A 27,890-nucleotide genomic window follows, 5' to 3' on the forward strand; every position below is an offset into this window, starting at 1 on the left:
TGCCAGGACAACAAATTCTTGGCTGGGGAGAGGATGTAAGCAGAGTCTGAATAAACTGTCCCCCTGACATCTAGTGGTGGGCTGTGGAAAAAGACTTCAGAAGCTAATCTTGTTTGCGTGGACACACTCACCATGCCTAGGTGTTCCAAATGGTGGGATTGCTTGCCCAAATGATCACTTGTGGCTGGTGTTGGATCCCCAGTCTCCTTGTTAGGAGTTGTTATCCTTGTTGTGTGAAGCGAGGGCAGCAAAGAGGACATGAAATTGTAGAAAAGATCCTTGGGTCCCAATTCTGTAATCTCAGATCTGCTTAGGCTTCATCGGGGGAAGTTTGAGTCACAAGACTGAGGTCCTATTTATGCTGGTATGCCCTGAATATATTTGGACATTGGACTATATACGCTATGAACTATTTCTGAAAGAACTCTTTGCAACTACAAAGCTCACCATCTCTGCTATAAACCTGCACCTCAATGGATTGAATTTATGTCTGTATGTATATTGAGCTTTTAACCATACTTTCTTTTTTTTAAATAAATTTTAGTTTAGTTAATTAGAATTGGCCATAGCGTGTATTGGGTAAGATTTGAAACATTCATTAAGCTGGGAGGTAATGTGTCTGATCCTTTGGGATTGGTAGAACCTTTTCTTTTACGTGATGAAATAAGATTTACAGAAAATTTCATCATATTTGATGTGGGTACCTGGATGGAAGCCTGAGGCTAGATCACTTTAAGGGAACTGTGTTGTTTGGACTTCTGATTAACCAGTAGTGTAATAAAGAACCTATTTTATGCTGACTTGGTAAATCTCAGGCTACGTCTTCAATATCCGCCATATTGGTGGGTAGCAATCGGTTGCTCGGGGATCGATATATCGCGTCTCATCTAGACGCGATATATCGATCCCCGAACGCACTTATATCGATTCCGGAACTTCACCAACCCGAACGGAGTTGCGGAGTCGACATGGGGAGCCGTGGACATCGATCCCGCACCGTGAGAACGGTAATTCGATCTTAGATACTTCGACTTCAGCTACGTTATTCACATAGCTGAAGTTGCGTATGAGATCAATTTTCCCCCATAGTGTAGACCAGCCCTAAGTATTGGAATATCCACCAGCTTTATGGGGATTGTCCGCCCCATTCTTTGCGGTTCACCCTAATGGAGTGGCCATAGCTAGCTCCCCACTAGGACCCCAGTCACACCCTGGCTGCACCCTGACCACTGGCCACTCTTCCTGTCACCGGCTCACGCTGCCACATATTCCAGCACAGGAGTGGGTGATGTAGACTCGTGTGCATGAGGACTGAAGTCGTGGATGGGCCACCACAGAGCAGGATGATGCCCCATTGCATGAGCACTGCAGGCAGAAGCTGTCCCCACCGCAGGCGCCAGACACCTGGCAGAGCACGTGTCCCCCACACTGGGGTGGGCGGACCCGGGAGGAAGGGGTGGGACCAGCGAGGCTCTCAGGGTACGAGGCCGAAGTGCACCTGCGGGAGCCCCGCTCTGGTCTAGTTGGGAAGAACGTTGCGACAGGAGATGAACGGGCTGGCTCTCAGGACAGCCTCAATTTGGCGCAGGCGAGCCATACGCGGACTCGGGGCCGGCCCGGGCCGTGAGTGGAGGGGAACGGCGGCGAGAGCCTCACTCTGGTCCTGGCTGGGGCAGGGACCCAGGTCCCCCGGGACAGGCTGGAGCAAACCAGGGCCAAGGGGCGCTGCGCCTCAGCGGTCATCCCTCCTGAACTACGAGTCCCAGCATGCATTGGGTTCTCGCGCCACCCGCACGCCGTCAGCCCAGGGTCACGAGGCTGTAACCTCGTTTAAACCTACCAATGAGGAAGCTCGATCTGTGACAGTTCTACGTGCGCCTGGCCGCGAGCAATTCAAATGTGCTGCCGCTGCGCGCCGCTTCCCTTCTAAGCGAGCAGGGGTCGCCCGCAGCCTCGGGGTGCACTGTGCGGCTGGAGGGCCTGAGCCGGTGCGCAGCGTCGGCGGGGCGGCTCGGGGGTGAGGGTGGCCGGGTGGCCTGTCGGGGGCAGTGGGGAGGCCCTGGGTGGGGCGAAGCCGCGGACTGGGCAGTGAGGCGGGGGGCGAAGTTTAGGGGGGCTCCGGGGGGGGGGTCTAGCAGAGGGGGCGCGGAGCGGGTTGAAGGAGCGACGGCCCCCTCCGCCATGGGGTGAAGGAGCGGCTCTGGGGCAGGCTTCCTTCCCCCACGTGGGGCGAATGGATGGGGACTTAATAGGCAAACTAAGCTGCTAACTAGCAGAGAGGGTGGAGCTGAAGGCACTGTTTGCTTTAGCCACCCAATCTCTACAATTTCCTCGCGCCCTCAGAAAACAACTTGTAACCGAACCCCAGTCAATGTTTGAATTCTGCTAAGCTGGGGGGACAATTCTAACTTTGCTTACCTGGGAGATACCTTTGCTGCTTTCCTTTCCATGAATTAAAGGAGTGCGCCTGTCTTCTATAAAATGGACCACGTTTAATCTTTACTGTGGAGAGGCTCACTTGATTTAGTTTTCACTAAGACATGTTTTAAAAAAAGACTTAATGTTAAGGTACCATGGTACTTAGTACAGATATCTAGCTAGGTAGCCCACAGAAGCTACTTAGATATTTCCCAAAGGGAAAAGGGACACACTGTGGGGCTGGTCCAAACTGCTTGTTCCCCTGCATGTCCTGTTTACTCTTGCCAACTCATCAAGTTGGGCTTTAAAAAGAGACTGTCCTGATCGAAGAGGGATGTATGGTTACGCTAACTTAGATTACATGAATAGTTTAAACCTGCATTTCTGTACTGGATCAAAGTGCTTAGAAGTAACATTGCAGAACTCCATGAACTCTCATCTATGTGCTGGGCTTGGAGCTTTGTTTTACGGAGTCCCCACCACTATATTTGTAAGTTCTTCAGCACCATCTCATTTGACAAGAAGGGAGACTTGAGATTTGTAGAATTTATGAACCTTGCAGTCATTTGCAGAGCTATTCCTGAAGTTAATCCAGTTCTTTGAAATTATGGATTTCAGAGTTTGCACTTCATTGAACTGCACTGCATGTGATTCCCTAAATGCAAACCTTGTCAATAACCTGATTCGTGTACTTCAAAACATGCCTGCAAAATTAAATTATCGTGAATCTTTTTGAACTCTTATTTTGCAGACACTATGGAGGAAGGAAAGGAAATGTCAGTAGGCTTATCAAGTGATATGACTGAAGAAAAACTGGATGTTTGCAAGAACAGTGGTAGGTGGAAAACTATTGTTTAATTATCTTATTATAACTTTTAGTAAGGGATATACGAGCCTGAGCTACTTTCTAAGATACAGCTACACTGTAGTTGGGGGTGCAATTTCTAGTTCAGGTAGACATACACACCCAGGCTTTGACTGAGCTAGTAGGCTAAAAATAGCAGCATAGTCACAGTAGTCCAGGCAGCAGAACAGGCTAACTGCCCAAATACATACTTAAGGTCTTGGACTGGATTGTACATGGGTCACTAGCTTGGGCTATGTAGCTATGGCAACACTGATGTTTTTAGCATGCTAGCTTGATCAAAGATAGAGCATGTGCAGCAACCTGAGCTAGAAATTCTACCTCCAACTGCAGTGCAGATGTACCCCACATGTTATGATTATTTAAATCAGTGATTCTGTCACATCTGTTCCATAACCTGCTATGTAAGCAGTCTTTTCATGGATGGTCTGCTGTTTCCCACTACTTAGATCTTAGTGATGTTCCTGCAGAGCTCTATAAAAGTTCTTTGAACTGGCAGCCTCCGCAACATTGCGGAGTGATGGTGGCATTTAGGGTCTTTCTAATCTCCCGACTATTTCTACTCTGAAGTCTGGTCTAGCAATTTATTCTTTCCATATCCCAGAGATGGTCATCCATCAGTTTAGCTTCCTTGTTAACTGATGCTTTACATACTCTATATTAGGGGTCGGCAACCTTTCAGAAGTGATGTGCTGAGTCTTCATTTATTCGCTCTATTTAAGGTTTTGCGTGCTGATCGTACATTTTAATGTTTTTTTAGAAGGTCTCTCTCTACAAGTCTATATATTATATAACTAAACTAGTGTTGTATTGTAAAATAAACAAGGTTTTCAAAATGTTTAAGAAGCTTCATTTAAAATTAAATTAAAATGTTGATCTTACGCCACCGACCCACTCAGCCTACTGCTGGTCTGGGGTTCTGTTCACCTAGGCCGGCAGTGGGCTGAGTGGGGCCTGTGGCCAGGACCCCAGCTGGGAAGGGTCTGGCAGCCAGAACCCCAGACAGGCAGCGGGCTGTGTGGGGCTGGTGGCCGGGACCCCAGACTGGCAGTGGGCTGAGCAGCTCAGCTTACTGCCGCTCAGGGGTTCCATCCTCCGGCCCCTGCCAGCCGGGATTCCGGCTGCTGGACCCGCTCAGCCCAGTGCCGATCTGGGGTCCCAGCCCTGCCCACATACAGTGTGTACCTACTTTCTCCCTGGTTCTGGCCCATTCTCTTCCTCTCTCTGCACTGAGCTGAGAGTTGGAGTGGACTGAGCACAGGGCTGGGGGTGAAGGGTGCTTTAGGTGCTTGTCTGTGCCAAATGAGTTCATTTTTTTTTCAGTAAAAATTCCCTAAGAGCCTGTTTTTCTGCCTCTCAGCAAGTGCACTGCAACCTCACTCCAGGCAACCAGATGCTTAAGCCCCAATGCAATGCACTAATCTGGAGGAAGATAGGCGTTCTTTTGCCTAACTCACCTCCAGGGCCAAATCCAGTAACTAGGCTCAGAACTTGCCTGCCAGATTAGGTCCTCATGGATGAGTTCACACAAAATGGAGTGGAGGAAGACCTCCCTTATAATGCTTAGCCCAGTGGTTAGGAGGTGGGAGACCCACAGTTCAAGTCATTCTCTCCACCTGACTCAGAGAGGGGATTTGAACAGGGATCTGCCACCTCTCAGGCAGGTGTCAGCAACCAAAGGCATCATGCGAGATGATTTTGAGTGGTACTCTCAGTGCCTGGGTCCCAGCCACCAGTCCTGGGGGCTCTGCTGCTGGCCTGGGGTCCTGGCCCTACTCAACCTGCTGCCAATCCCATCCACCGGTCCCAGGGGCTCTGCTGCCATCCTGGGGTCCTGGCCACCAGCCCGGGGCTCTGCAGCCGCCCCCAGCTGTGGACCACTGTCCCCAGCCTGGGGCAGTGAGGGGTGCAGACAGGGGCAAGAGGGTATGCAGTTCACAACCCCCACTTTAAAAATTGTTCCAGAGCCACTGTACTGGGATATTTTTAAGTCCTGATTTGCTGCTTACATCACTATCACATCACATGAACAGCGCACTGCGTTTGATGTTGTGTGTGCTGTCTGTTGTGATTTTTTTTTCCCCACTGTAAGTTGAGGGGTACATTTGACAAAATGTCAGCTCCTAAGAAAGCCAAGTTAGATGTCCGTTCATTCAGCCTTCTTGGACAGACACATTTGGATTTATTCAAAAGAAGGACCATGCTGTTTGTACTTTCTGTTGTGAAAGTGTTTTGTCACACATCAAATGTTCAACATTTTCAAACGAAGCACGAGAAAACCTTTCTTGACGAAGCAGACAAGACTGAATCAATCAAAAAGACAGTAGCAGGATACGAGAAGCAAAGCAGTCTTTTTAAATGCTTAAGTGTAAGTAAAAATCAAGCCACAAAAGGAAGTTACAAGACTGCACAGTGCATTGCAAAAAATGGGAAGCCATTTACAGATGGGGAATACATAAAATAAATTTTTCTCAGCGGTTCAGAGGTTTTGTTCAATGATTTGCCAAACAAAGATCTGTATCTAGAATAAAGGAACTGCTTGTCTCTGCCAGAACTGAGACACGCATAAGTGAAATGGCAGAAAACATTAATGAAAAGCAGACAACTGCATTAAAAGAAACAGTGTTCAGCATTGCAGTTGATGAGTGCATGGACATAAGCAACGTTCCGTGTTTGGCAGTTGTTGCAAGATACTGTGCTTCTGATGAAATCCAAGAGAAACTTTGTTGCCTAAAACCCTGTATGGCACAACAAAGGGGGAAGATATAGCAGAAACTTTTGTAAACCATTTTGAAGAAGGAGTTGACATCAGAAAAATATTGTGTGACAACAGATGGTGCTCCTGCAGTGGTCGGAAAACAGAAGGGATTTGTAAAGTTACTTGAAGATCAAATTGGCCACACAACAGTGGAATTTCACTGTATCATCCATCAAGAAAACCTGCATCTAATTCAGAGCTTAATAATGTGATGAATACAGTGGTGCAAATTGTGAATGTCCTTGTTGTTCGATCTGCTTTGACCCACAGACAGTTTCAAGCACTGCTAGAAGAGATAGACAGTGCTTATAATGACATTCCACTTCACAGCAACATTTGATGGCTAAGTCATGGCAAGGTTTTGGTGCACTTTGTAAACTGTTTTGATGCAATCAAGGCCTTTTTGTCGGAAAAAGGACAAAACTACCCTGAATTGGATGATGACAAATGGCTGTGTAAGCTCATGTTTCTAACTGACATCACTGCTCACCTGAACGAACTCAACCTCTGTGTCCAGGGTGCAGGGCAAATGGTTCTGGATCTTTATGAAACCTGGAAGGCATTTGTTATAAAACTAGCAGTTTTTTCATGGGACATTCATACTTCAACTTTCTGCTACTTCCAACACATAAAAGAGCTATTGACACATTGCACTGTGTCGATGAGATTGGAACTTACATGCAAGAACTGGAATCAGAATTTTCTGACATTTCCAGCAATTTGGCCCAATGCTCTCTTTTTTTAATTAAACCTGAAAAGTTCAACGAAAGCGACTTAGATTTGTCTGTATTTCAGTGGATGGGTGTTGAAGATTTTGAAACGCAGCTCATTCAGTTAAAAAGCTCAGAATTGTGGGTATCAAAGTTTGTAGATCTGCAGAGTGCAAAGTTACCGAGAGAGATCTTGGCACCTCTATTCTGACCTGCTGCACATCCCTGCCAGTGAAATTTAACTGTTTGTTTGAAGAAAATTGTGTTTGCAATGCTTCCAGCTTTGGGTCCACATATATCTGTATGAACAGGTATTTTCATACCTGAAATCTGTCCTCTGTCCCTCTTGGAGCCGGTTAACAACTGATCATTCAGAAGCCTGTGTGCAGCTTAAAATATCCAAATACATGCCAGACATTGGAAAACTCAGCAAGGGCAAGGATCACACTAAACTGATAAGATCTGCATTTTAATTTAATTCTAAATGACACTTCTTAAACATTTTAAAAACCTTATTTATTTTACATACAACAATAGTTTAGTTATATATTATAGAGAGAGACCATCTAAAAATGTTTAAAATGTATTACTGGCACACAAAACCTTAAATTAGAGTGAATAAATGAAGACTTGGCACAGTACTTCCGAAAGTTTGCCGACCCCTGCCTAGGCTATAGAATATTCTGTTGAGGAGCCCCCTCAGTCTCTCCTGTTGAAGCTCGTCTAGATAAATAGTCAACTATCTCCCTCCATTCATTGTATAGGAAGCCTGAGCACGTAACTTGAACTTTGTGAATCCCAGTGATTTTCCTAGGTGCCTGAAAGTTAATGTGGTGACACTCACCGTTACTATGTCTAAGTGCTACTATATTCTAAGTGCCTCAACTCTTGACATCTCTTCTGAATGTTTGACACCCACCATGCCACTTGAAGCCCACATCCCTAATCTCAGATCTGGCTGACAGACAAAACTGACACCCCCCACTAGGAACTTTCTGTTTGCTTGGGTTCCACTCTGTCCCCTTCTTACCCTCTCCCTTTTTTTCCGTATCCCAGTTAGGTCTCCATTCTGCTGCCTTTCAGTTCCAGGCAGGCCTTGTCATTCCCTTATTTTCACCTAACTACTGTCCTCTGACTTGTTCTGTGCCTTATTTAAACAAGTCCTCTTATTCTTCTCTTGCTGGGTGGTTGGAAGTCTGTCCTAGCTTTCCTAATTACTACTGTATCTCATTTCCCCTCATCTTCTTTGCCTTTTAAACATTTGACAACTGGTTTACATTTCACTCTTCTAGTTCTCTGATCCGTTCCAGTCTGGTGCTTTCCCACTTCACCAAAATGCTCTGATTAAAATAGCTTTCTCACTTTCCTGCATCTTTTGGCTGCCTCTAAACTCAATAACATCCTCTCTTCAGCTGCAAACTTCTAGGGTGAAATTTAGTAGCTTATTTTAATTGTTTCAGTTGAGTGCAATGCAAAAGGAATGGGTGATAAAGAAACTACCTTTAAGCTGAATATTTTCTTACAGTCATCTTGACAACTGTTTCATTTCAGTGTTAAAAGTAGTCTTGGTCACTTTCCCCATGGGCTCTCAACATTTTTGCTTTTACAGCCTTTTTCTGATTTTAAATGTTTCTCTTCCCTGTTATGTGACTGTCCCACAAACAAACTTTCTACTGAAATAAGAGCACTGGCTATGCACAAAGTGTTGTCAAATGCACAAAAAACTAAGATTTTTTCTATTCTTTCGGTTTTAATAATGTTAAGTGTTATTTGAAACAATTAAACATGTTCAGAAAGACGTGTGGTTATTTTTACTTTTCTGACGTAATAACTTGAACTATTGTCACAGTTAATTTTAAAGACATCTTGGCAATGTCTTTGGAATTACTACGATTGGGGTGGGAACTTAATGATGATCAAGTAACTACTTAAAACAAAATTAGAAGTAACTAAAGGTTAAATTTGTTAAGGCTAATGCCAACTGGCAGTGTTGTTAGAAATATAGTGCAATGCAAATTGTGTAAATCCTGTAACTACAGCGATAGTCACAATTAATGAGATTGTTATACTTTCAGACTTTCCCCTTCTAACTGATGAAAAATTTGATTTTGACCTTTCACTGTCTCCTGCAAGGTAAGCTAAGTGTTTAAGGGCAAGAACATATCTGAAGTGCAAAGGATTTTACAATATCTTGACTGTCTTGTCTGTCTTACAGTGGAAATGAAGATGAAGTTTTCGTTGGACCTCTTGGACACAAAGAAAAATGTGTTGCTGTCAGTATTGAAGCAACTAAAGATGCTGAAGAAAAGATCCCTCAAACCCCTGATGATAAGCTTATGTGGAGTCCTCTTACTGGAGAGAAATTTGTAGAAATTTTTAAAGAAGCTCATTTGTTAGCACTGCAGCTAGAAAGTGGCAACAAAAATGAACAGAATAAAGTCACCCAATCAGAAGGACCAAAACCCAAAGTTATAGAAAAATTTGTGCAAGCATCCAAGTCAAAACTAAAAATCTTTCAAAAAGGAAACATAGAAAAAAGCCCCAGGGCTATTAAAAGGGAGACGTACTGTGTGTGGGACAGCCCAATTTGTCAACTGCCTCCTTCCTTTCAGAAGCGTTCAGATTTATCTGTGACTGCGGTTGACAAAACTCCTCCAAACACATCTAGTCCAATTAAAATCCATAAATTTCCTAAAATATCTGTTTCACCTCTAGCCCGAGAACAGCAAAGTGATGAAAAAAATAAAAAGGCAATAAGCAAATTACATACAAAGGCTTCATCTGCTCTTGGAAAAAGCCATCAACTGACAGTAGAAAAGGTAAAGAATTTTCTTCTGGATAACTTAATACTCAATAAAAAACATGGTTGTCTTGAGATAAGGGACTGTTTAAATCTCCTGTAAGCTTTTGTTTAACAACTTTCTTTTTTAATGCATCTCTCCATTGTTTGAAAGACCCTCAAATAGGAAACTGACTTGACACAAAGAGCTGGTAAATGCACAGGGTAAACTGAAGGCATATTTTAACTTGTTATACCAATGCCAGTGAAGTAGTAGTTATTAAAGTAGTGGCTAGAACTTCAGAAAGAAGTCATGTTCGTTTCTTTAATTGACTGAATTTTAAGTTTTTACACTTATTAATGCCTGATTTCTATGTAAGTATTTAATACTTATTTTGTCATCTCTTTGGTAAAATTATTGCTGTCTTTTGGTGATTTAGATGCCAACAGGCTCTTTACTTATATTAAGCTTTCTTCAGAATTGACAGTAACAGGCACAGCTCTGGAGATACAGCAGTAATAACACTTTCTAGTCTTTGTACACACCCTATCTAGAGCATGCTTAGCCAACTATGTAAGATTGAGGAGGACCCAGCTATGCAGCAGTACACTGAAACACTGCCCAGATACATTAGGGGAAGTGGTGGTTGTGTTAATCATCTCTCATGTACATAAGGCCTGTCCAGGTTGTTCCCTGCCTACCCCCCTTCTGTTCGTTCCTTCGCCTTCAGAGCTTAGGCTATGCAACTAGCATGATACTCCTTCTCTCCATGTGCACTACTGAGGAGGAGAATGTTGGCTCCTTACTCCTGAGAAGGAGAGTGAGGAATTTCTGCCATAGGCAAGGGGGCAAGAGAGCTTCTATAGTCCGCTTGTTTCCCCTTTGTCTCCTATCCCATAGCTTTGATAGTGTTGCTGGCCAGGTGGCCCTCTCAGATGCTAACTGGAATAGACTTGTCAGCTGTGCAGTCTAAAACTTTCATGTCTAGCTGTTGGTGTCAGCCAGGGAAGAATCTCCTTTGGGTTACTGGAAAGAAGGGTTTGTGTGTGCATTACATTTATAGTTACAAATGTGAGACCTACCTTTTCTTAAAATAGGAAAAGCCACTGCAGTGTCTAGGGAGGAAGAAAGCCAATTTCAATAAATGGGAACATAGTCTGTGCTGGATTTAACAACTTTAAAGTCTATTAGAGTCTAAAATAGTTGGGAACTTGGAATTTTTAATGTCTAGCAATCCACATATTTGGTAGATGCAATATGCTTTTCCGTTGGCTGGTATGAAAAATATGGGTTATAAATAAATAAATAAGCTCATGCAAAATCTTCAGAACTACTGAAATTGTAATAGCTTTCAAATTAATTTTAAAATTTTAATCTTACAGCCAAAACCAGGGAAAAAACATTTGACCAGCATGGGGTCATCTGAAGATCTACTTTCTGACAAATCCAGTGTTGCTTCAGATGTATGTGACTCATCATTCAGTGGGAGTTCATCATTACAAGACAAGCGAGTTCTTCCTTCTCAAAGCAAGGTAATGGCAAGTGTTAATACAACTGCAGAATGAATATGTTCTTAGAGTGCTGGTACTCTTACATATATAAAAATGGAGACGACAAACCTAGCTTTCTGACTTAGACTTAATGCCACTGTCTTGTCTTATAATGAATTCAAGGTAAAGTTTCTATTCTACAGTTGCAGTTCTTGGGTGGCTAAGTTATACATGAAGTATTTTTCCTATATTTGTAACAGAGAATTATTCTTAGTGCATCAACATATAGTTAGATATTGTGTTAACATGAAATGTTGTATGTAATATTAAGGGGCAGGGAAATGCAGATAATAGACCTTATAGGAGGCTTGTGGATTAAAGTCTTTACTCTTCATGGTCACCTATTGGGCTACTTGGAAAGATTGTCATTTTTCTAGCATGGAAGCAGAATAGCAGTGACTCTAGCTACATCAGAAGCCAAATTCTTAGAACCATAGCACTACAATTTAAGTACTCATGCCTACCAAAAATGCGTCTAACCTGTGGAATATAGTTTGTCTCAGTTTGGTTAAAACTTGTACAACGTTGCAAGCCACTTAATATTGTCTATGCTGTTTCCTCTTCTCTCTGCCCCTCCTCCCCCAAGGTGCCTGATTTCTTGGCAGAGGGTACAGTTAAATGAAATATTGGCCACTCTCATCAGATCTGACACTAATGGAGCAGTCTTAGTTATAACAGTCAAACTTGCTCAATCATTTTCCCTAAGAAAAGAATTGTAATAACATGAGATATTGGATGCAAGGCAGAGGAAGATGCCTAGCCCTTCAAAAATAGCACTCCAATGTACTGTCCCATTAATCTTCATTTCTATGTACACTTCTACCCCGATATAACATGACCCAATATAACATAAATTTGGATATAACATGGTAAAGCCACGCTCTGGGGGGGCGGGGCTGTGCACTCCAGCGGATCAAAACAAGTTCAATATAATGCGGTTTCACCCATAACGCAGTAAGATTTTTTTGGCCCCCGAGGACAGCATTCTATCGGGGTAGAGGTGTACTTGGAATCCATCTTAGGGATATACTTGAGCTGGGGGCGGAGAGGGAACACCATCGGGCTAAAAATCAATTTTAGAGACCTATCCTATTCCAGTTCTACATAAGAACTTAAGTACCATACAAATGTATAATTACATTTTTATTTTATTTTTTTTGCTTCCCAGCAGTCTGCTTTTTACTTAACCTTAAACATTTTAAAACAGGATTATAGAACTTGTCCCTGGGACAAATGAACCCAGAGAACAGTGATGCATAATGATGCAGAAATCTAACAAATGAAAATGTTGTTGTGCTTGCTTAATGTCTTTTGTACAGTTAAATAAACTAGACTTCTTTATTCACAGTTCGGATTAAGGAAGACACAGTTAAAACCTCCTAGTGCTGCTAATGGTCCTGTAAGAAAGAACACCTCATCTTCATCGTCGTCGTCCATTTCGAGCATGAACTCCAGTTTGAATTCAAGTTTGTCTGTCTCTCCCATAGGGGGAAATGGTAATAATTAGCATAGAGATGCAACATGCAAATCATTTTAAACTTAAAATAACTAATGGGGTGTTTTTGACCTGCAGGTTCCAAAATGTGTTTGGGTCTGTCTGTATTTCTTGCCGATTCAGAATACTAGGCTGTCTTTGAGGTGGAGTTTGGAGTGTTCCCAGGATATGGAAGGCAAGGTAGGTGAGGTAATATCTTTCATTGGACCAAGAAGATACAAGCTTTCAATAGCTTTCCAAGCTACAGAGAGCTCTGCGTACTTTCCACCAACAGAAGTTGGTCCAATAAAAGATATTATCTCAGCCCCTTGTCTCTCTGGTGTTGACAACAGGTGAATAAAACTTCATGTAAGCTGACAGGGTGGTAGTTCAAATTCTTGCCTTCTAGCACTGGAATTAACCAGACTTTAGAATCAATGAGGCTAATATCTACAAACCGGGATCTGACACAATTACATGGTAGGCTTCTTGGTGATGACTTAATTTTTTTTAAATATTTTTTTAAATAGTCCATAATAATTCCTTTCTGGTTAGAATTATGGCTAGCCACAAGAACCTCTAACTGCCACAGTGTAACGTGATCTAGAGAACAAACAACATTATGATATAGAGAAGAGGGAGGAGGTAGAAAAGTCTGTTACGCAAGCCCTAATTCTTTTTCCTCCAAAGCCGCACATAGTAAACTTTTACTCATGGCAAACTTAAACAGTAATATCACAAAGGTTGCGGTTAACACAAAAGCAGGGAGGAATGCAGTTGTCAAAGCTTTATCAGGACTTATTAGAAACTACGGTGGAATACAATAGCTTACAGTTCCTTGATCCATTGTAAAACCAGACTAAAGCACAAGTCTCTAACATTATTTCATATTTAAACATTTGCCTATCATTAAGATAGAAGCAGTTGTTGTTCTACCTGAATAGTAGACTTGGAAGCCTTTCTGAACTTCCTGTTTTAAAGTTCTGTATTAGCTTTTTACATGAAACACGCACCATCTCTGTTCTCTGTCCCTGTAGCTGTGCACTCTGTTTTTAATACATGTTGGCAGGCTGTATTTCCTGTTAAAACTTAATGACAGAACCCTAGAAATCACGCTGCTGACCAACTTATGTCTGGAGCAGAGGTTCCCAAACTTTTCTTATTGCATACCCCTTTCCAGATCTACCAACTGCCTGCGTACCCCTACCCTTCTCATCACTGATACTGTGTGTTCTTCTTAACATTACCTGTCTTTAGCCATCTGTCCATATTTCACTGTTCGGTACAGATGTAGTGCGACATATATAACTGAAAATAAAACCCTAAGTTCTGAGCTCAGTTAGACAGGACTGTTGCTGGCCAATTGAACCTGCACTGTATGGTGATTGGAGGTCTCTCTGTATCTGTGTTCTCACTGGTACATCTTGAAGTAAATTAACTACTGTATTTTACATAACACATTCCCACAGAATTTTAAAGTTTTATCTAAGTAGCCTATTATGAAAATACAATAAATAAAATTTACCCACAGTTTCTCCCATGTACCCCTCACCCTGAGATGTCTCATGTACCTGCAGGGGTATGCATACTACAGCTAGGGAACCCCTGGTATAAGAAAAAACTACTACTTAATACTAGTTAAATGCATATGCTGTTATATCTTCTGTAGTAATCCAAGGTGGTAATAGAATGCACTGTACCTTTAGCAGGCAATTATTTTAGGATTGTCACCCATCTTATCTGTATCCCATGCGATATATATATAATCTTTTTTTTTTGAGGAAATGGGGAGAGAGGGACCTTTTATTTTTTTAATAAAACTGAATTAATGAGTAAAGTTGCAGGATATAATCAGATCCATTTCTAGCATAAAATTTGACCTCTATAAAGAGGTCGAGTCAATGTTTAATGAGCAACTGATATCTTTAAAATGTATCCAAAAATGGATTTGCAGAAGTATATGGATAATGTATGTGGCTAAACTACTTATTTATTCCAAACAAAATGAGTCCCTGCCCTCAACTGCTCATAATGAAAGAGTGGAAGAGGAAAACATGCTCCTAATTTCTTGTGAACTAAGAGGTTTTGTGTTTCAGGAAGTGAAGAGAAAGAGGCATCTGGAGGAGATGAAAGTATTTTGGCATGCATGATTGGGGAAACACTCCAAGCATAGTGGCCTGCATGAGCAAGCACTGAAGTCTTTGAGAAAAGTGAAGTGTGTGTTGGGGGGAATAATAGGGTCCAAAGAGAATGTTCAGTGACCACAGATGAACTGTAGGCAGGGAGAAGAACTGTGTAGAGCCTTGAAAACTAAATTCTAGCCCAGTCAACATAACGTATAGATATGGGGTTCCCAAACTTGGTTTGCGACTTCTTCAGTGTAAGCCCCTGGCGGGCCATGAGATGCTTTGTTTACCTGAGCGTCCGCAGGTACGGATGCATGCTGCTCCCAGTGGCCGGGAATTCTCATGGCCCGCCAAGGGCTTACACTGAACAAGCTGTGAACCAAGTTTGGGAACCTCAGGTTTAGATAATAAGGAAGTCACTATCTGGAAGTATAATGCAAGAATGTGCTATTGGAGGACAAAGATTAATAAGTTTAATAAAACTTCAGTTCAATGGGAAAAAGTTTAGTAGTACGTTTTGGAAATATTTAATGCAAATGACTAGAAACTGTCTAGCAAATCCAATTAGTCTAACTGAAAAACTAAGATTTTAAGTGAATAAGTAGAATATTAAAACTTGTCATTTAAAAAAAAGTTAATTTTTAAATACTCTTAACTAGCACAGGTAAGAAGACTTCATTGAATGTCCCTTAACGTATGTATTTCAGGTAGCTGGGACAACTACACTGAAAATACAAGTTATACTTTAATATACCTATAAAGAGGGTATATTTAAGTGCTTCTCAAAATGCCTTACTCTTGTTTCATTTGACCTAGAAGCTGATATTCTGAATCATGTCAAGTAGGCTTTTCTGCAGCATCAAAGACAAATAACCACTTTGTAGACTTTTCCTACAGTTTTCGCTCTTCTGGGACTTCAAAACTAGTAGCTAAAAAGTGGAAAAAATTGAGACCTTTAAATTGCAACAACTGCATAGTTCAGATGCTTGAACACCTATCACAAATCATTGCATAATGTTTTCGTATGTTCAGCTGCACTTGAGTAAACTTAGACTCTCTTGTAATTAGTTAAATGTACCTTGTAACCAGTTGAAGGGAAAACAACTAGCAATTCAGAAGTATAAATATGAGCTTTCTATCTTTCAGCTAAATCGAGCATCTCTTCAAAAATTTCTGTGAGCAGCTCCAAACTCTCATCTAGCACAAAGAGACTGGCTATGGTTAGACCTATCAGAATGTCATCTGTGCAGGCTGTCCATTCTGAGGTGTCCTGCAAGCAAACAAGATCAGTTAGTACTCCCAGAATATCTACTGCTGGGAATTTAGCCAAGTCTTCAGTTTCTGTGACAGGATCCCAAACTCTAGCCAGTGGAATTCAGAGACTGAGCTCAGTTCCTAATCTGCAGAAGATATCTCAGCAGAACAAAGATGGAAGTGCAGCAAAAGGAAACACATGCCCAAAAGACAAGGCTGAAGTTATACTCACACCTTCAAATCAGATTAAGGTCCCTAAGAGATGTGGAGGTAAGCACACATTTTGGAAGGCTGTTTTTTGTGTTTCTTGGAATCCTCCTCACAGTATGTGCTAATCAAGAGTGAGATTTGTCTTTATTTGTACATTGTTCCAAAGCTGCTGGGATGGAATGAATCATGTGACTTGTAGGTGACGTGTTATAGTTGAAAACTAAACTAATATAGATAACAAATAGGTAATAACATAGAGTAATATTTTTCTCTTCCCTTAGGTTCATCACCAGAAAATACAGCATCAAAAATAAAGCAGCCAATCAGATTATTATCTTGTGGCACATTTGGAAGGTAACGTAATTAGAACTTAACAGGTCACTTGCATGTTTTTCTTAACTATACCTACATTTTAAGAGTGTTGTGTCAAGCAACTATGTAATCTAAGTGCAGTTCTAATTACTTTGAAAATAACGTTGTGAGGTTTTTATACTCTCCTACTGACTTCCAGATTACTCTGCCCTTCCACAAGTAAAACTGTTAAAACTCACCCTGGGATATGGTGGAGAGGAGACAGTTTGGCTTTCTTGGGAGTGGGTAACATAAATACCTAACTGGAATTCATTGACAATTCTGATGTGTAAGGGAACAGAATTGGCTTTCACATAGCAGTGATATTTCTGCAGTGCTAATGAGGTGTTTTTGTTTTTGTTTTTTTTAAGTCAGCTCTGAATATATTCAGGAAACAGATCTATTGAGGGCTGTTTTCATATAATACCTGTTCACTAGAGAAGTGCACTTCAAGATTCTGTTACATTGAGTGCTCTCCTTCCTCTTCTGTCTCAAATTAATCTGAAATTTTCACAAAATGAAGGTTTGAAACATCTGTTAACTGAACCTTATCTATGAGGATGTGACCAGTTCCAGCATAATACAGCAATCCACTTTTAATGTTCAGGTTTAGTTATCCTAACACTTTCATAACTGTTTGTGTTCTTAAGCCTGCCTTATGTTGTTTATTTCTGTTGTCTGACTAGTATTCAGAAAGAAGTTGTAACAAGTTTCCAGAAGCTTTCAGTTAATGTATGCTGCATGTTTTCCTGTAGCGGTGTGGCTGTTTGCACTCCTGTCAGACCTTCCGAAGATGGGGCCTTGCAGAACTCTTGTCTTAGTTCCAGGTCCATTTTAATTACTCCAGCCAGTATAAAACGTTCTGCTCTGCCTACCCCCGCCAGTCGTCGTATCTCAGGAATTCCAGCAATGACTCCTAAAACTTTGCCAAGATCTGTCTCCTCTCCACATTTTATGTCTGTTCGTCAAGTTTCCAGTGTGTCCGCCAGAAAGAGTCTTGCAACTGGGTAAGATACTGCAGGTGTAACATGGCCTTATCGAAGTCTGTTAAAACTCCTGTTAACTTCAATGGGAGAAGGATTTTGTCCAGTTGTTCAGATGCCGTATGCTAGCATGTAAGAGATTTCATCTACTGTTGAGCAGAAGCATGCCCAGGTAACTTGCAAAATAACACAGCTATACTTGTTAGTTCTTTCCAACATAAATCTCTAACATGGTTTGGTTTGCCTGAATCCCTAAACCAAGGGATAATGTTAGACTCTTGTAAAAATAGTGACGATAAACACATTTTAATCCATCACTTGACCACATCTTCAAACTACCTATGAATCAACTTGTATTATGTGCATCATAGAACTTGTATTTGAGGAATTCTGCTCTCAACCAGTTTACTTGACGTACTGAATAGAAAGTGACTGCAGAAGTAACTTTGTGTTCCAACACAATGACGCTTCCAGCTATATGAAAGATAATACAGGATCTAAACATGGCAATACTTTCTAGATGAGGAAAGTAAACAGGCAGTTAAGTCAAATGATCTATTTTTAAGTTCTGTTTAAGTTACACTTTAAGGTATTGACCAATCTTATGCTGTCACCATTATAAAATCTGGCATCCTAAAAGAGGCCAAGGATTGAATTAAGACTGAACTACTCTTGCTCCATGAGGTGGTCTTTCCATGCCATAGTTGAGACTGGCTAGGTACCAAGGGGAATCTGGGCAGCACCACCACAATTCTGTACCTGTTCTGTGGAAAGGATGCAATCTCTTCCATAGCTGTCAACCCAAAATCTTTTCACAAGCTCTAAATATATACACAGCTTAAACTAGTATTTATGGCAGCCTCATGGTGCTGGTTCCCCAGAATAAAATGTAACTAACCTTATATTTCATGTTGTGCCCAAATAAAACTTTTTGTTCCAGTGTAAGCCAAGCATCATCATGCCTGTCTCACATCTCTCAAATGTTCAGTTACTTCCTCAAAGTACAAGTGCAAAATGTTCTTTCTTCCAAAAACCCTCCCCTTTCCCAACTCCACTATCCCACTGATTGTTAAGCTTGCAACTTTGGAATCCTCCAATTTGTCCAATTTTGTACTTTTCCCTTCACCTGGGATTGGACTGAACCAGTTCAGTGACATGTAATACCACCAGCACTTCTTTGATATAGCAGTCTCTGCATAAGCTTCCAGAAACTTAAGCTAAAATTTTCAAATGTGGTATCCTAAAAGTATCCACCAAATATGGATTGCCCATTTTTCTTGTACACTGTAGACTACTTTGACTTGTCTATTTAAATTGTAATTCCTCAGGGCAGGGACAGTGTCTTTAAGTTATGTTATATGCCTAGCATGCTTTTAGATAATGAATAAATAAGACATTATTTCAGACTGAGGGATTTCACAAAATGGAGAAAAATAAAGCTATCAAATGGTGCTCTAGCTTTTGTTGGGCAGCTAAATGACATGAACATTTAAGAGCTGTTCATTAGGCATTACTATTAAATACTTGCCAACTTTACTTTCTCCCAGTTCTAAACAGGCAAAGGACACCAAGACACAAGTGTCATCATTTGAAGATGATGACTTATCTCCTCCACCTATGATACCTCTTACACTTGTCTTTTCACCAGAAAAGACTACTGAAATAGCACAGACTGAAATACAAAAACAGCCAGCTGAAGGAGCACAAACTAATGAGGTAGGTAAACTAAACTGAATCCACTTTTTCCTCTTGTAAAAGTTGCCGTTGAGTGAACTCCATGAAAATGTGAGCTGTCTACTAACTAAAAACTTGCTCAAATTTTGAAGCAGTCTAGATTAGGCATATATGTGCCCTCTAGTGTTTGTTTATCCTACCACTGAACAACATTTCTTCATTGGGATAAATGTTCCTGGAAAACTAATTTCTGTCACCTGCACAAATAATTGCAGGTCAAATTTAAATTTGCACTCCCAGTTATCCGCACTGGAAAGTCCTTGTGTATTTATGAATCCAATCATGAAACAATACAATGTGGGGTAATTCTAATCGCAATTATGCAATATATCTGTTTTTGGACAGTATTGAATGTCTGTAGAGAACTGTTCAAACCACAGTGTTAAAAGAAAAAAAAAGTCTAAACTCATATTTGCTGGAATTGCTTGCAGATATCAGTCATAGACCAAACTATCAATTATTCATCGTTAGTTCAACTGTAGCTATTTTCTCTGGTATTCTGTTTACTGAATGCTGGAAGCTTGCTGTATATTTTGTTTGGTGTATGTAAATACTGGATAACAATCAAATTGGACAGAGGTGTGACTAAAGCTAGTAATCTGATAGAACTGTTTCTTTATCAAAATGTTGTCAGGTCACAGTTGTAGGTACAAGGTTAAAACTGAATCGAAAAACTGAAATATGAAACAATCATATTTGAAAAATATTCTCTAGCAGTTACATAATACTTTACCACCGCTGCTCTGCACACTAATCCTCCCCACATCCACCAAGCTATGCTGCCTTTAGGATGGTCTACGTATAACCTACAAACCTAAGAATTGCTGGTTGCTTTTTATGGCTTTTCCCTGTAAGTCAATAACTGACTTACCTACATTCTTCTGAAGGAAGCACAATAAACAGACGAAAATAAACTATTTACTATTTCTAGGTCTTGCTGGTAGATATTGGAATAGATAAAACTTCCATTGCTGCTTTGGAATGTGAAAGCAGACCTCTCATTGACCTTTCTAATACTCCGGAAGTGAATAAAGTTATTCCATTAAAACCTAGTGTGGTAGGACAGGTAAGGTATCTCAATCTTATCTCAATCATTTGTTTCCATAAATGCATAAAAATACTGCAAAAACCAATTGTTTGGTTGTATGAATTTGTATGTAAAATAGTTATTTCTCCCCTGTAACAATGTATTGTATATGAAATACACTTGGCACTAGTACCTTATATTTAATCCAACACTCTTATTTAAGATGAATCCGATTTATGGATTCTTCTTGCAGTCTCTTCCCTTTCAATCTCTAAGGCGAGTGAACATTTTTGTTGTAAAACACAGCTATGAATGAGCATCAGTTCATGAATCAGGTCCCTTCCAACCCTGATATTCTATGATTCTGTGAATCAAGGATCTTAATTATTCAGCTTTGCATGGTCCACTCTTGCTGTGCTGGAAGTCAGAAAACTAGCTGCATCAATTGTTGTGGAAACACAGCTCTGTGCAAGCTCACTACACTTCTCTTAGTAGCAGTGGCATGTCATGACACTTTTAGTACATTTTGTGAGGTTGTACAAGGGACTGGATAGAATCATCCCATGGACATAGTCAGTCAGGAAGTCATATTCAGAGCTTTCATATTCTTGTAGAAATTAATTCTGAGGCACACCACTGCTTACTAGCCAGCTAGAGTATATTCCTGCTACTCTTCTCTGCTGTGAGACCATGTCTGTCAAAACCCCTAACTGCAGCATTGGTTTTCAGAACTGCACAAATTCAGACCAGTTTTGCATGTAGAGGTTTGTGTAAACTGGCCCATCACTCTTGACATGGTCACCGCTTTTGAGAAGTCAAAGCAGCTGAGGTTTGACTTTGGCTTTTAAAAGTAGCTTGGTCACTAATGTGCAGGGCAGTGTCGATTCTTGGCTTTCCCTCCACTGGAGCCAATATAGAAAAGCAGATATGGCAGTAGTGCACACTGACAATATTCCTAGTGTTCAAGGCACATTTGCACACGTTGAGTGTAGGACTTAACTAAGTAGTCATTCCACGACTTTAAAAGATGTGTTTGGGAGGGAATGGTAAGGGGAGTAAGCTATTACCAAAATCTGTTACTGTGATTCCCTGAAACAAATGGTGCTTTTTTAGGGGACAACAACTTGATAAAAATATCTGGTGAAAGTGCTGGTGCTTTTATTTTACTAATAAGTAAGGCCCAGATCCACAAAAAGACATGAGTGTCCAGAAAAATCACAGGAATACTATGATCTGCAAAGCCTGAGTTAAGAGTAGAACCAGTGGTTAGGTTACTCCCCTAGGATGTGGGAGCCTACCAGTTTAAGTATCCCCTTCTGCCCGGATGAGGGGATTTTATATATCCATTTAATCCGTACATTTAAACAGGAGTCTCCCACTTCTCAGGTCAATGCTCTAACTTTCGGGCTGTGAGATATTCTGATGTCAGTCTCTCCTGTTGAAGCTGTTTCACTTTGGATAAAAGAACAGGAGTACTTGTGGCACCTTGCAGACTAACATGACTGCTACTCTGAAACCTGTCACTTTGGATAAACACTTAGTCAGTGAAGCAGGGGGACTGGATCTTGGGTCTCCCACATCCTTAGTGACTGCTCTAACCACCCAGCTATAGGGCCCTTCTCATGCATGTGTGGTCTCTCTCTGGCCCAATTACTCTTAAAGAACGGAACTACTGTAGAAAATAAATTTAAGAGGGGTGTGTGACATTCCCCAGGGTACAATCTGGACTGATGGACAGCTGTGTCCCCCTCAATTCTCCAATGTGGAGTGCCTTTTACGCAGCTCTGCTGTGAGAGCAACCACTCCTGGTCTGCCCACACACAGCATGTTATCATTAAATCACTACGTTATACTGTATGAGTGCTACAGTCAGCCACCCTGGAATTACATTACAGGGCAACACTAGAAAGCTCCCAGTCCCAGACTCCCCTTCCACCCCCACCCCGAAATGTGCATCTTATACTGCCCAGCCCCTTCTGAACAATACAAGCTTATATATAGTTGGTCATTTCATTAATACACGATGATATGCACAAATCTTGTTCTCAAATGGAATTTGCCAAACACTTCAATCGAAACACTGATTTAGATAAAACAATAAAACAAGTTTAACTATGGAAACATAGATTTTAAGTGATTACAAGTAATGAGGCATAAAAGAATTTGTTACAAAGAAATAAAAGGTAAAACACCTAACTTAACAGTTAAGTGAATTCAAAGCATAAGGTTTCTCTCACAACATGTTCTAACAGTCTTATTGGCTGAATCTTTCAGCCACGATCCCTCCACTGTCTAATGATGCTTCTTTTGACCGTTTTCAAGTGTTGTCGATGCTGTAGTAGAGATGAAGGGAGAGAGATCCTTTGGGGGGGTTTGTTCCTCATTTTTATCTTTTCCTCCTCTTTTGAGAATCATCTCCAGCTGGGGTTCAGGAGACAAAGTCTGTGGAGTCAGGAACTTCCAGCTGTTTTTTTGACAAGATGTAAATTTCTCGCTCCCATCCTTTTTCCTGCCAAAGAATGGGCGCTTAACCAGATGTTAGTCCATTTTATTTTGTTGACACCTAGCTGAGGCATCAGTTTGCCTTTTGTCTTTGAGGAATTGGTCTAAACTTGGAATATGTCTCAGTAATGCTATACAAAGTTGCCACACATTTCACCAGGACAATAATGATCAGCATGTGATGGATTTTCAGATGATACCTCACAAGGCATATTTTGTACAAACTCTTTTTACAAAACTATAATGGATTTAACATTGGAATACAAACTATCATGGTGGGTGGGAGGGGAAAGAAGGGGGGAAGAGGCAGGTAGAACACATGCCTCTTTGACATCTCTCAGCAGCTAGCGGCGGTGGGGGGTGACCCACCATCCTGGCTTTTGTGAATCCCATTTTTAGGCACCCCTCTTCCTCTGTTGTACAGGAAATCTGAGTACCTAACTCTGGCTTTGAATCCCAGTGTTGTTTTTTTAAAATCTTCTAAGCACGTAAAAGCTAAATGTTGAGAGGCTCAGTATCACACCAACTGATTCACAAAGGGATTTTAGCTCTAAGACTCAGTCCCCATGTATTTTTTGCATAAATTCTTAGTGTAGCAAGAAAACTAGAGATCCAAAGCAAGTAAAATAGGTGGTGGGGTTTTTTTTTTTAAACCTTTGGGAGCTAATTCAGTCATGACAGACTGGCATTCTTTGATACCTTGGGGCAGAGACTAGGTCTCCTTTTGTATAGCACCTAGCACAAGGGGCTCTGATTGGTGCATTGGGTTCTGCCAAAATTAAACTTTTACAGTTGGGTAGAGGGGCTCTAAATTGAACATCTAAGTGGGGTGTAGGTATTTGTCTTCAGGCACCTGAAGAAAAGATCTTTGACTTAATAGTACTGCTGATGTTCTAGAAGTTAACTGCACTACTATTAGGGCAGAGGTGGGCAAACTACAGCCTGCGGGCCACATCCAGCCCGTGAGACCATTCTCCCCAGCTCCTGGCCTGGGAGGCTAGCTGCCGGCCCCTCCCTCATAGCCTCAGCTCACTGCACCCGCTCTGTGTGGCAGGGTTGCGAGCTCCTGGGGCAGCACAGCTGCAGAGCCCGGTCTGACCCAGTGCTCTGTGCTGTGCGGTGTGTAGCTGGCTCCAGCCAGGCAGTGCAGCTGCCTGTCCTGGTGCAGCCACACCACCAGCCACTGGTGCTCCAGGCAGCACGGTAAGGGGGCAAGGAGCCGCGGGGATTGGATAGAGGGCAGGGGAGTTTGGGGTGGCGGTCAGGGGGCCGGGGGTGTGGTAGGGGTTGGGATGGTCAGAGGGCAGAGAACAGGGGGGTTGAATGGGGACGGGGGTTCTGGGAGCAGTCAGGGAGAAGGGGTGGTTGGATGGGGCAGGGGTCGGGGCAGTCGGGACAGAGCAGGGAGTGTGGATGGGGTGGGGGTTGGGGGCAGTGAGGGAACAGAGAGCAGTGGGGGTGGATGGGGCAGGAGTTCCGGGGGGCCATCAGGGGCAAGAAGCGGGGGGCGGTTAGATGGGAGGTTGGGCTGAGCCGGGCCGGGCCATGCCTGGCTGTTTGGGGAGGCACTTTCTGAAACTCAATGTAGCCCTCAAGCCAAAGTTTGCCAACCCCTGCATTAGGGTGACTGGCTGAAGTTACCTGTGTTCTTGATAGTCCTATGTGTAGAGTAACTATCTGGCAAGATACTAACTAAATCTTATGTCACTTCATTTCTGTCTTTCAGCTAATAGATTTGAGTTCTCCTCTTATCACTCTGAGTCCTGAAGTGAACAAAGAGAATCTGGATTCCCCTCTGCTGAAGTTCTAAACTAAACCTTAGCTCAGCCAAAAATTCTTGGGACTAGCATCTGCAATCTTGATTTGATATATTAGCTATCTTAATAGGACTGTGTGAAGTGAATATCATGCAATAAAATCCCTTTAATGTACTACTAGAATGTAACTTGTGTTGACAAAATTGAACTAGAATAATCTGTTCAGCAAATCCAAATTGGGAGCACTTGATTAACATGACTGTCTTCGTGCATTGTTGCAGATCCATGTAGTTTAAAAAAAAAGTGCTGTATGTCTGCTTTAGTAAAATTATTTTAAGTCTAATTATACATAACAGTAACCTTTTTCTAAAGGTTTGCTAGTAAATAAAATGATCTAAAGTACTAAAATTAAACTGAAAATTAAAGCTAATGTGGTAGTTGTCTTTGTAGCTAAGGGATTTTAATTGTCTGTATACATATGGAAGTATAGCAAGTCTGGAAATAAAATGTTTTTGGGCCACCAAATATGTTACATGCTAATTGTGCCGTGGAATATTTCAGGAAGCTAAAATAGCCACATTCAAGAAAAAGCTGGATCTAATGGTGCTTTGACACATAATCAGGATATTGTTAAAGATAGTAATGTCAGAACTTTGCAAAGTTCATATAAATTGAACTGCCTGCACTGAAGGCTTTTTCTGTAACAGATTTAGAAAATGGAAAAAATGGGATCAGAGTGAAAACTGCATTAGACTAATTTTAAATTCTGATAACTTCGAGGTAGGAGAATATGGCAGGAACCGATAAAACAATGAGGTCAGCTTTAGAAAGCAAGGTAAAGGATGGGATTTGACAGCCATCTGGTCCACTGTATAAGGAATGTAATTCTAGATGTAAGAAAGATGAAGTCAAGAATAGGACATAAAATGGGAGGAGCTAGATATTTTACTCATTTTATCTTACGCATCAAATGTAATGTCTGATCTTCCCTACTTTTTGCCAGCGGTCTTGTTTGGAGGACCCAGAAATGAACTGGAAGCTTTTTAACCCTTCAGCTATCAACAGACCTGTACTCTGATGTCCATGGTAACAACTCCAACTCAGCCAATCTAAACTATAAAAGCAAAAGTTGAAGACAAAGCCTGCTATGAGCTGAATAGTTTTGATTTAAAACGCCTGATAAAGGTTCTTTAAGGCTCCTGGTAAATCCATGGATTCATATGACTAGCTGGAAGATTCTAGATGTAGGAGGTCACTTTTGAAATCACTGAAATGTTTCTGTTGATGTTATGGGTTGAGGCTCCTCTTCTTAGACATGGTGTATCTGGATCATGGGCCAAATCTGGACTACCAGATGCTTTTGAATGGATCGTGAATTTTTTTATTTAGTCTTATTATCATTGTGTTATTGTTGCTGGGTTTATTATTATTTTCTCTGGAGTCTGGACCTTGACCAAGAAATTTGGACCTTGACAAAAAAAAATTGACTGTTCCTGGCTTAGGCCTACATTCTGATCAGACTAGCCAGTGAGGAAACCAATGGCATTACCACCAGCTTTGACTAAATCCTGAGCACTGCCTGGCATGTGAGACTTGGGTTCTTTCTCTCTGACTTCCTCAGGTCGGGGGCCAAGAGGGCAGGTAACCTGGGTCCCCTCCTTAGGAAAATTCTGGTTGTGCCCCTGGCTGTAGAGTCTCACAAAGCTCAATCTTCTGTCTATACCATCAAACAGCTATATGAAGCAGATCCATCACTCACCCTGACCACTCCTTTGTCAAATGTCAACAGGATCCCCTAGCTTTCTTCACACCATCATGTCTGACATGCTCCATGTGGCTTGAGGCTGCATAACTCCCAGTTTCTATGTAGTGTGAGACCTTTTGGAAATCCATTCCCTAGAGCAGGGGTTCCCAAAGCCCCAAAGGTGGGCTGTGACACAGTCCCGGGTAGTCTGCCAGCACAACTCCATTCTCCAGTCAAGCTCTTAGTAAATCTCTAATTCCATGTGACTCACGTAATCTAAGTAAAAGCTATATAAATGTAATGTTTTGCGATGTATATATTGGACAGAGTTTAGAAATCTTTAGTTAAAAAAAAAACAAGCTGCAATATGTCAACTTTAAGGCTGTGTTCAACTGTGTTTCACTGCCAGGTAACCTAGCAACATACACACAGTCCACTATTTACAACTAAAAAATAGCTAGCAGTATTTCAATCTCACATGGATCAATTTATTTTTCAAAAGCAAGAAGGGTGCATTGATAGAGAAGATAATGAAAGTCCTGGGCCACCTACAGCTATGCAAAATTAGCCAGCCAAAAAACATGAAGTGGTAAGAAAATATGACAACACATACTTAAAGTTTGGATTCTTCTTTATGGGAAGGGATGAGTATCCATTACTTCAGTGTGTTATAACTTATTATATACTTTTATAATATTTTATTTTCTAATTAGTAGAGAGCAGGGTTGAGTCTTTACTTAGCACAGAAATTGAGATTTTACACTAAAAAATTTCAAAAACAATATAGTGTTCAAAGTTGGACAGCTATTTTGTTTTAAAATTAACAATTTGTTTAACAATTTTAGTAACATTGTGTTATTGTTCAGTTTTATACATTGTTTTTCCTGTTTGAACACCACATACTACTCTCAACATTTATTCAAAGTGTAATTTGACTAAACCTGTTTGGCTTTGAGGATCTTGAAGGATTTCTCTGAGTGTATATTGCTGGGGATTTCTCTCATTACAATTGTTTACACTTGAATGAAAAGGCCCCCAGCCATTGTTTATTTGCAGTGTTATAGTTTGTGCATGTAATAATTACAATTAATAATTTGCCTTAAGAAGAGTTAGTACGTGGCTACTCTGCTTATTACAGCTAGGCCTCGGGGGAAAGTTTGAAAACCCCTGACCTAAAGAAAAGCCTTTCTCGATGTGCTCCCGTGTAACAGCTCTGCTTGAGGCTGCGCTGCACTCTGCCACTCAGGGGCTGTCGGGGGAACTTCCTACCTCGGGATCTGAGCCCAGCTCTTGCTTCTTTTCTCTGCAGGCTTCCAGAAGGGGGGAGGGGGGACTCCCTACTCCCCAGCACCCCGCTGCCAGTCCGGGCGGCTGGGGAGAGCGCAGGGCTGCTAGGCCCCAGCTGCTGGCTCTGTCGGCAGGAGGCCAGACCCCAAGCAAGCCCTACTGCGGGAACTCACAGCAAACGCATTTCTACACCGAGGGACGCGTCACACGCTTCTTAACTGATTCTCAACGGGGGAGATCCCCCGACCTCCCCCAGCAGAGCCCCGGCGGGGAGCGGCCGGTAGATCCCTGCACAGAGCCAGCCCACGGCGCGCAGCCTCCTCCTTTCTCCGCGCCCCTCCCCCCGGTGGGGGCGGGCTC

At 41.7% G+C, this 27,890-nt stretch overlaps 1 protein-coding gene and 1 long non-coding RNA gene across 5 annotated transcripts; one reads left to right on the forward strand and one right to left on the reverse strand.

Moving 5' to 3' along the window:
- Window positions 1-880: 880 nt before the first annotated feature.
- Window positions 881-24,673, forward strand: GTSE1 (G2 and S-phase expressed 1). 4 transcript variants are annotated; one of them, XM_050936161.1, is made up of 12 exons: window positions 881-1,007; window positions 3,170-3,253; window positions 8,827-8,884; window positions 8,967-9,570; window positions 10,914-11,063; window positions 12,430-12,577; window positions 15,828-16,205; window positions 16,427-16,499; window positions 17,252-17,503; window positions 19,027-19,195; window positions 20,145-20,279; window positions 24,469-24,673. In XM_050936161.1, the coding sequence occupies exons 2-12, from the start codon at window positions 3,175-3,177 to the stop codon at window positions 24,550-24,552; spliced, it is 2,130 nt and encodes a 709-aa protein (XP_050792118.1). In that variant the 5' UTR covers window positions 881-1,007; window positions 3,170-3,174; the 3' UTR covers window positions 24,553-24,673. The 4 variants fall into 4 exon arrangements, with proteins under 4 accessions (XP_050792118.1, XP_050792119.1, XP_050792115.1 ...); XM_050936158.1 differs by lacking the exon at window positions 881-1,007 and adding an exon at window positions 1,541-2,017; XM_050936160.1 differs by lacking the exon at window positions 881-1,007 and adding an exon at window positions 1,541-1,988.
- On the reverse strand, window positions 22,348-27,852 carry LOC127042922 (uncharacterized). The gene is made up of 2 exons (XR_007772109.1): window positions 27,704-27,852; window positions 22,348-22,749 (listed from the first exon to the last, which is right to left on the reverse strand). It is a non-coding gene; the product is annotated as an uncharacterized LOC127042922 (long non-coding RNA).
- Between the last annotated feature and the right edge of the window lie 38 nt (window positions 27,853-27,890).

The sequence above is a fragment of the Gopherus flavomarginatus genome, chromosome 1 (genome assembly GCF_025201925.1).
Source record: "Gopherus flavomarginatus isolate rGopFla2 chromosome 1, rGopFla2.mat.asm, whole genome shotgun sequence".
Classification (NCBI taxonomy): domain Eukaryota; kingdom Metazoa; phylum Chordata; order Testudines; family Testudinidae; genus Gopherus; species Gopherus flavomarginatus.

Coding starts and splice junctions, on each gene's coding strand:
- GTSE1 (XM_050936161.1), top strand. CDS start 3,175: ATGGAGGAAGGAAAGGAAATGTCAGTAGGCTTATCAAGTGATATGACT. Junction 9,571..10,913: donor ATCAACTGACAGTAGAAAAG/GTAAAGAATTTT, acceptor TTAATCTTACAG/CCAAAACCAGGGAAAAAACA. Junction 17,504..19,026: donor AGAAAGAGTCTTGCAACTGG/GTAAGATACTGC, acceptor ACTTTCTCCCAG/TTCTAAACAGGCAAAGGACA.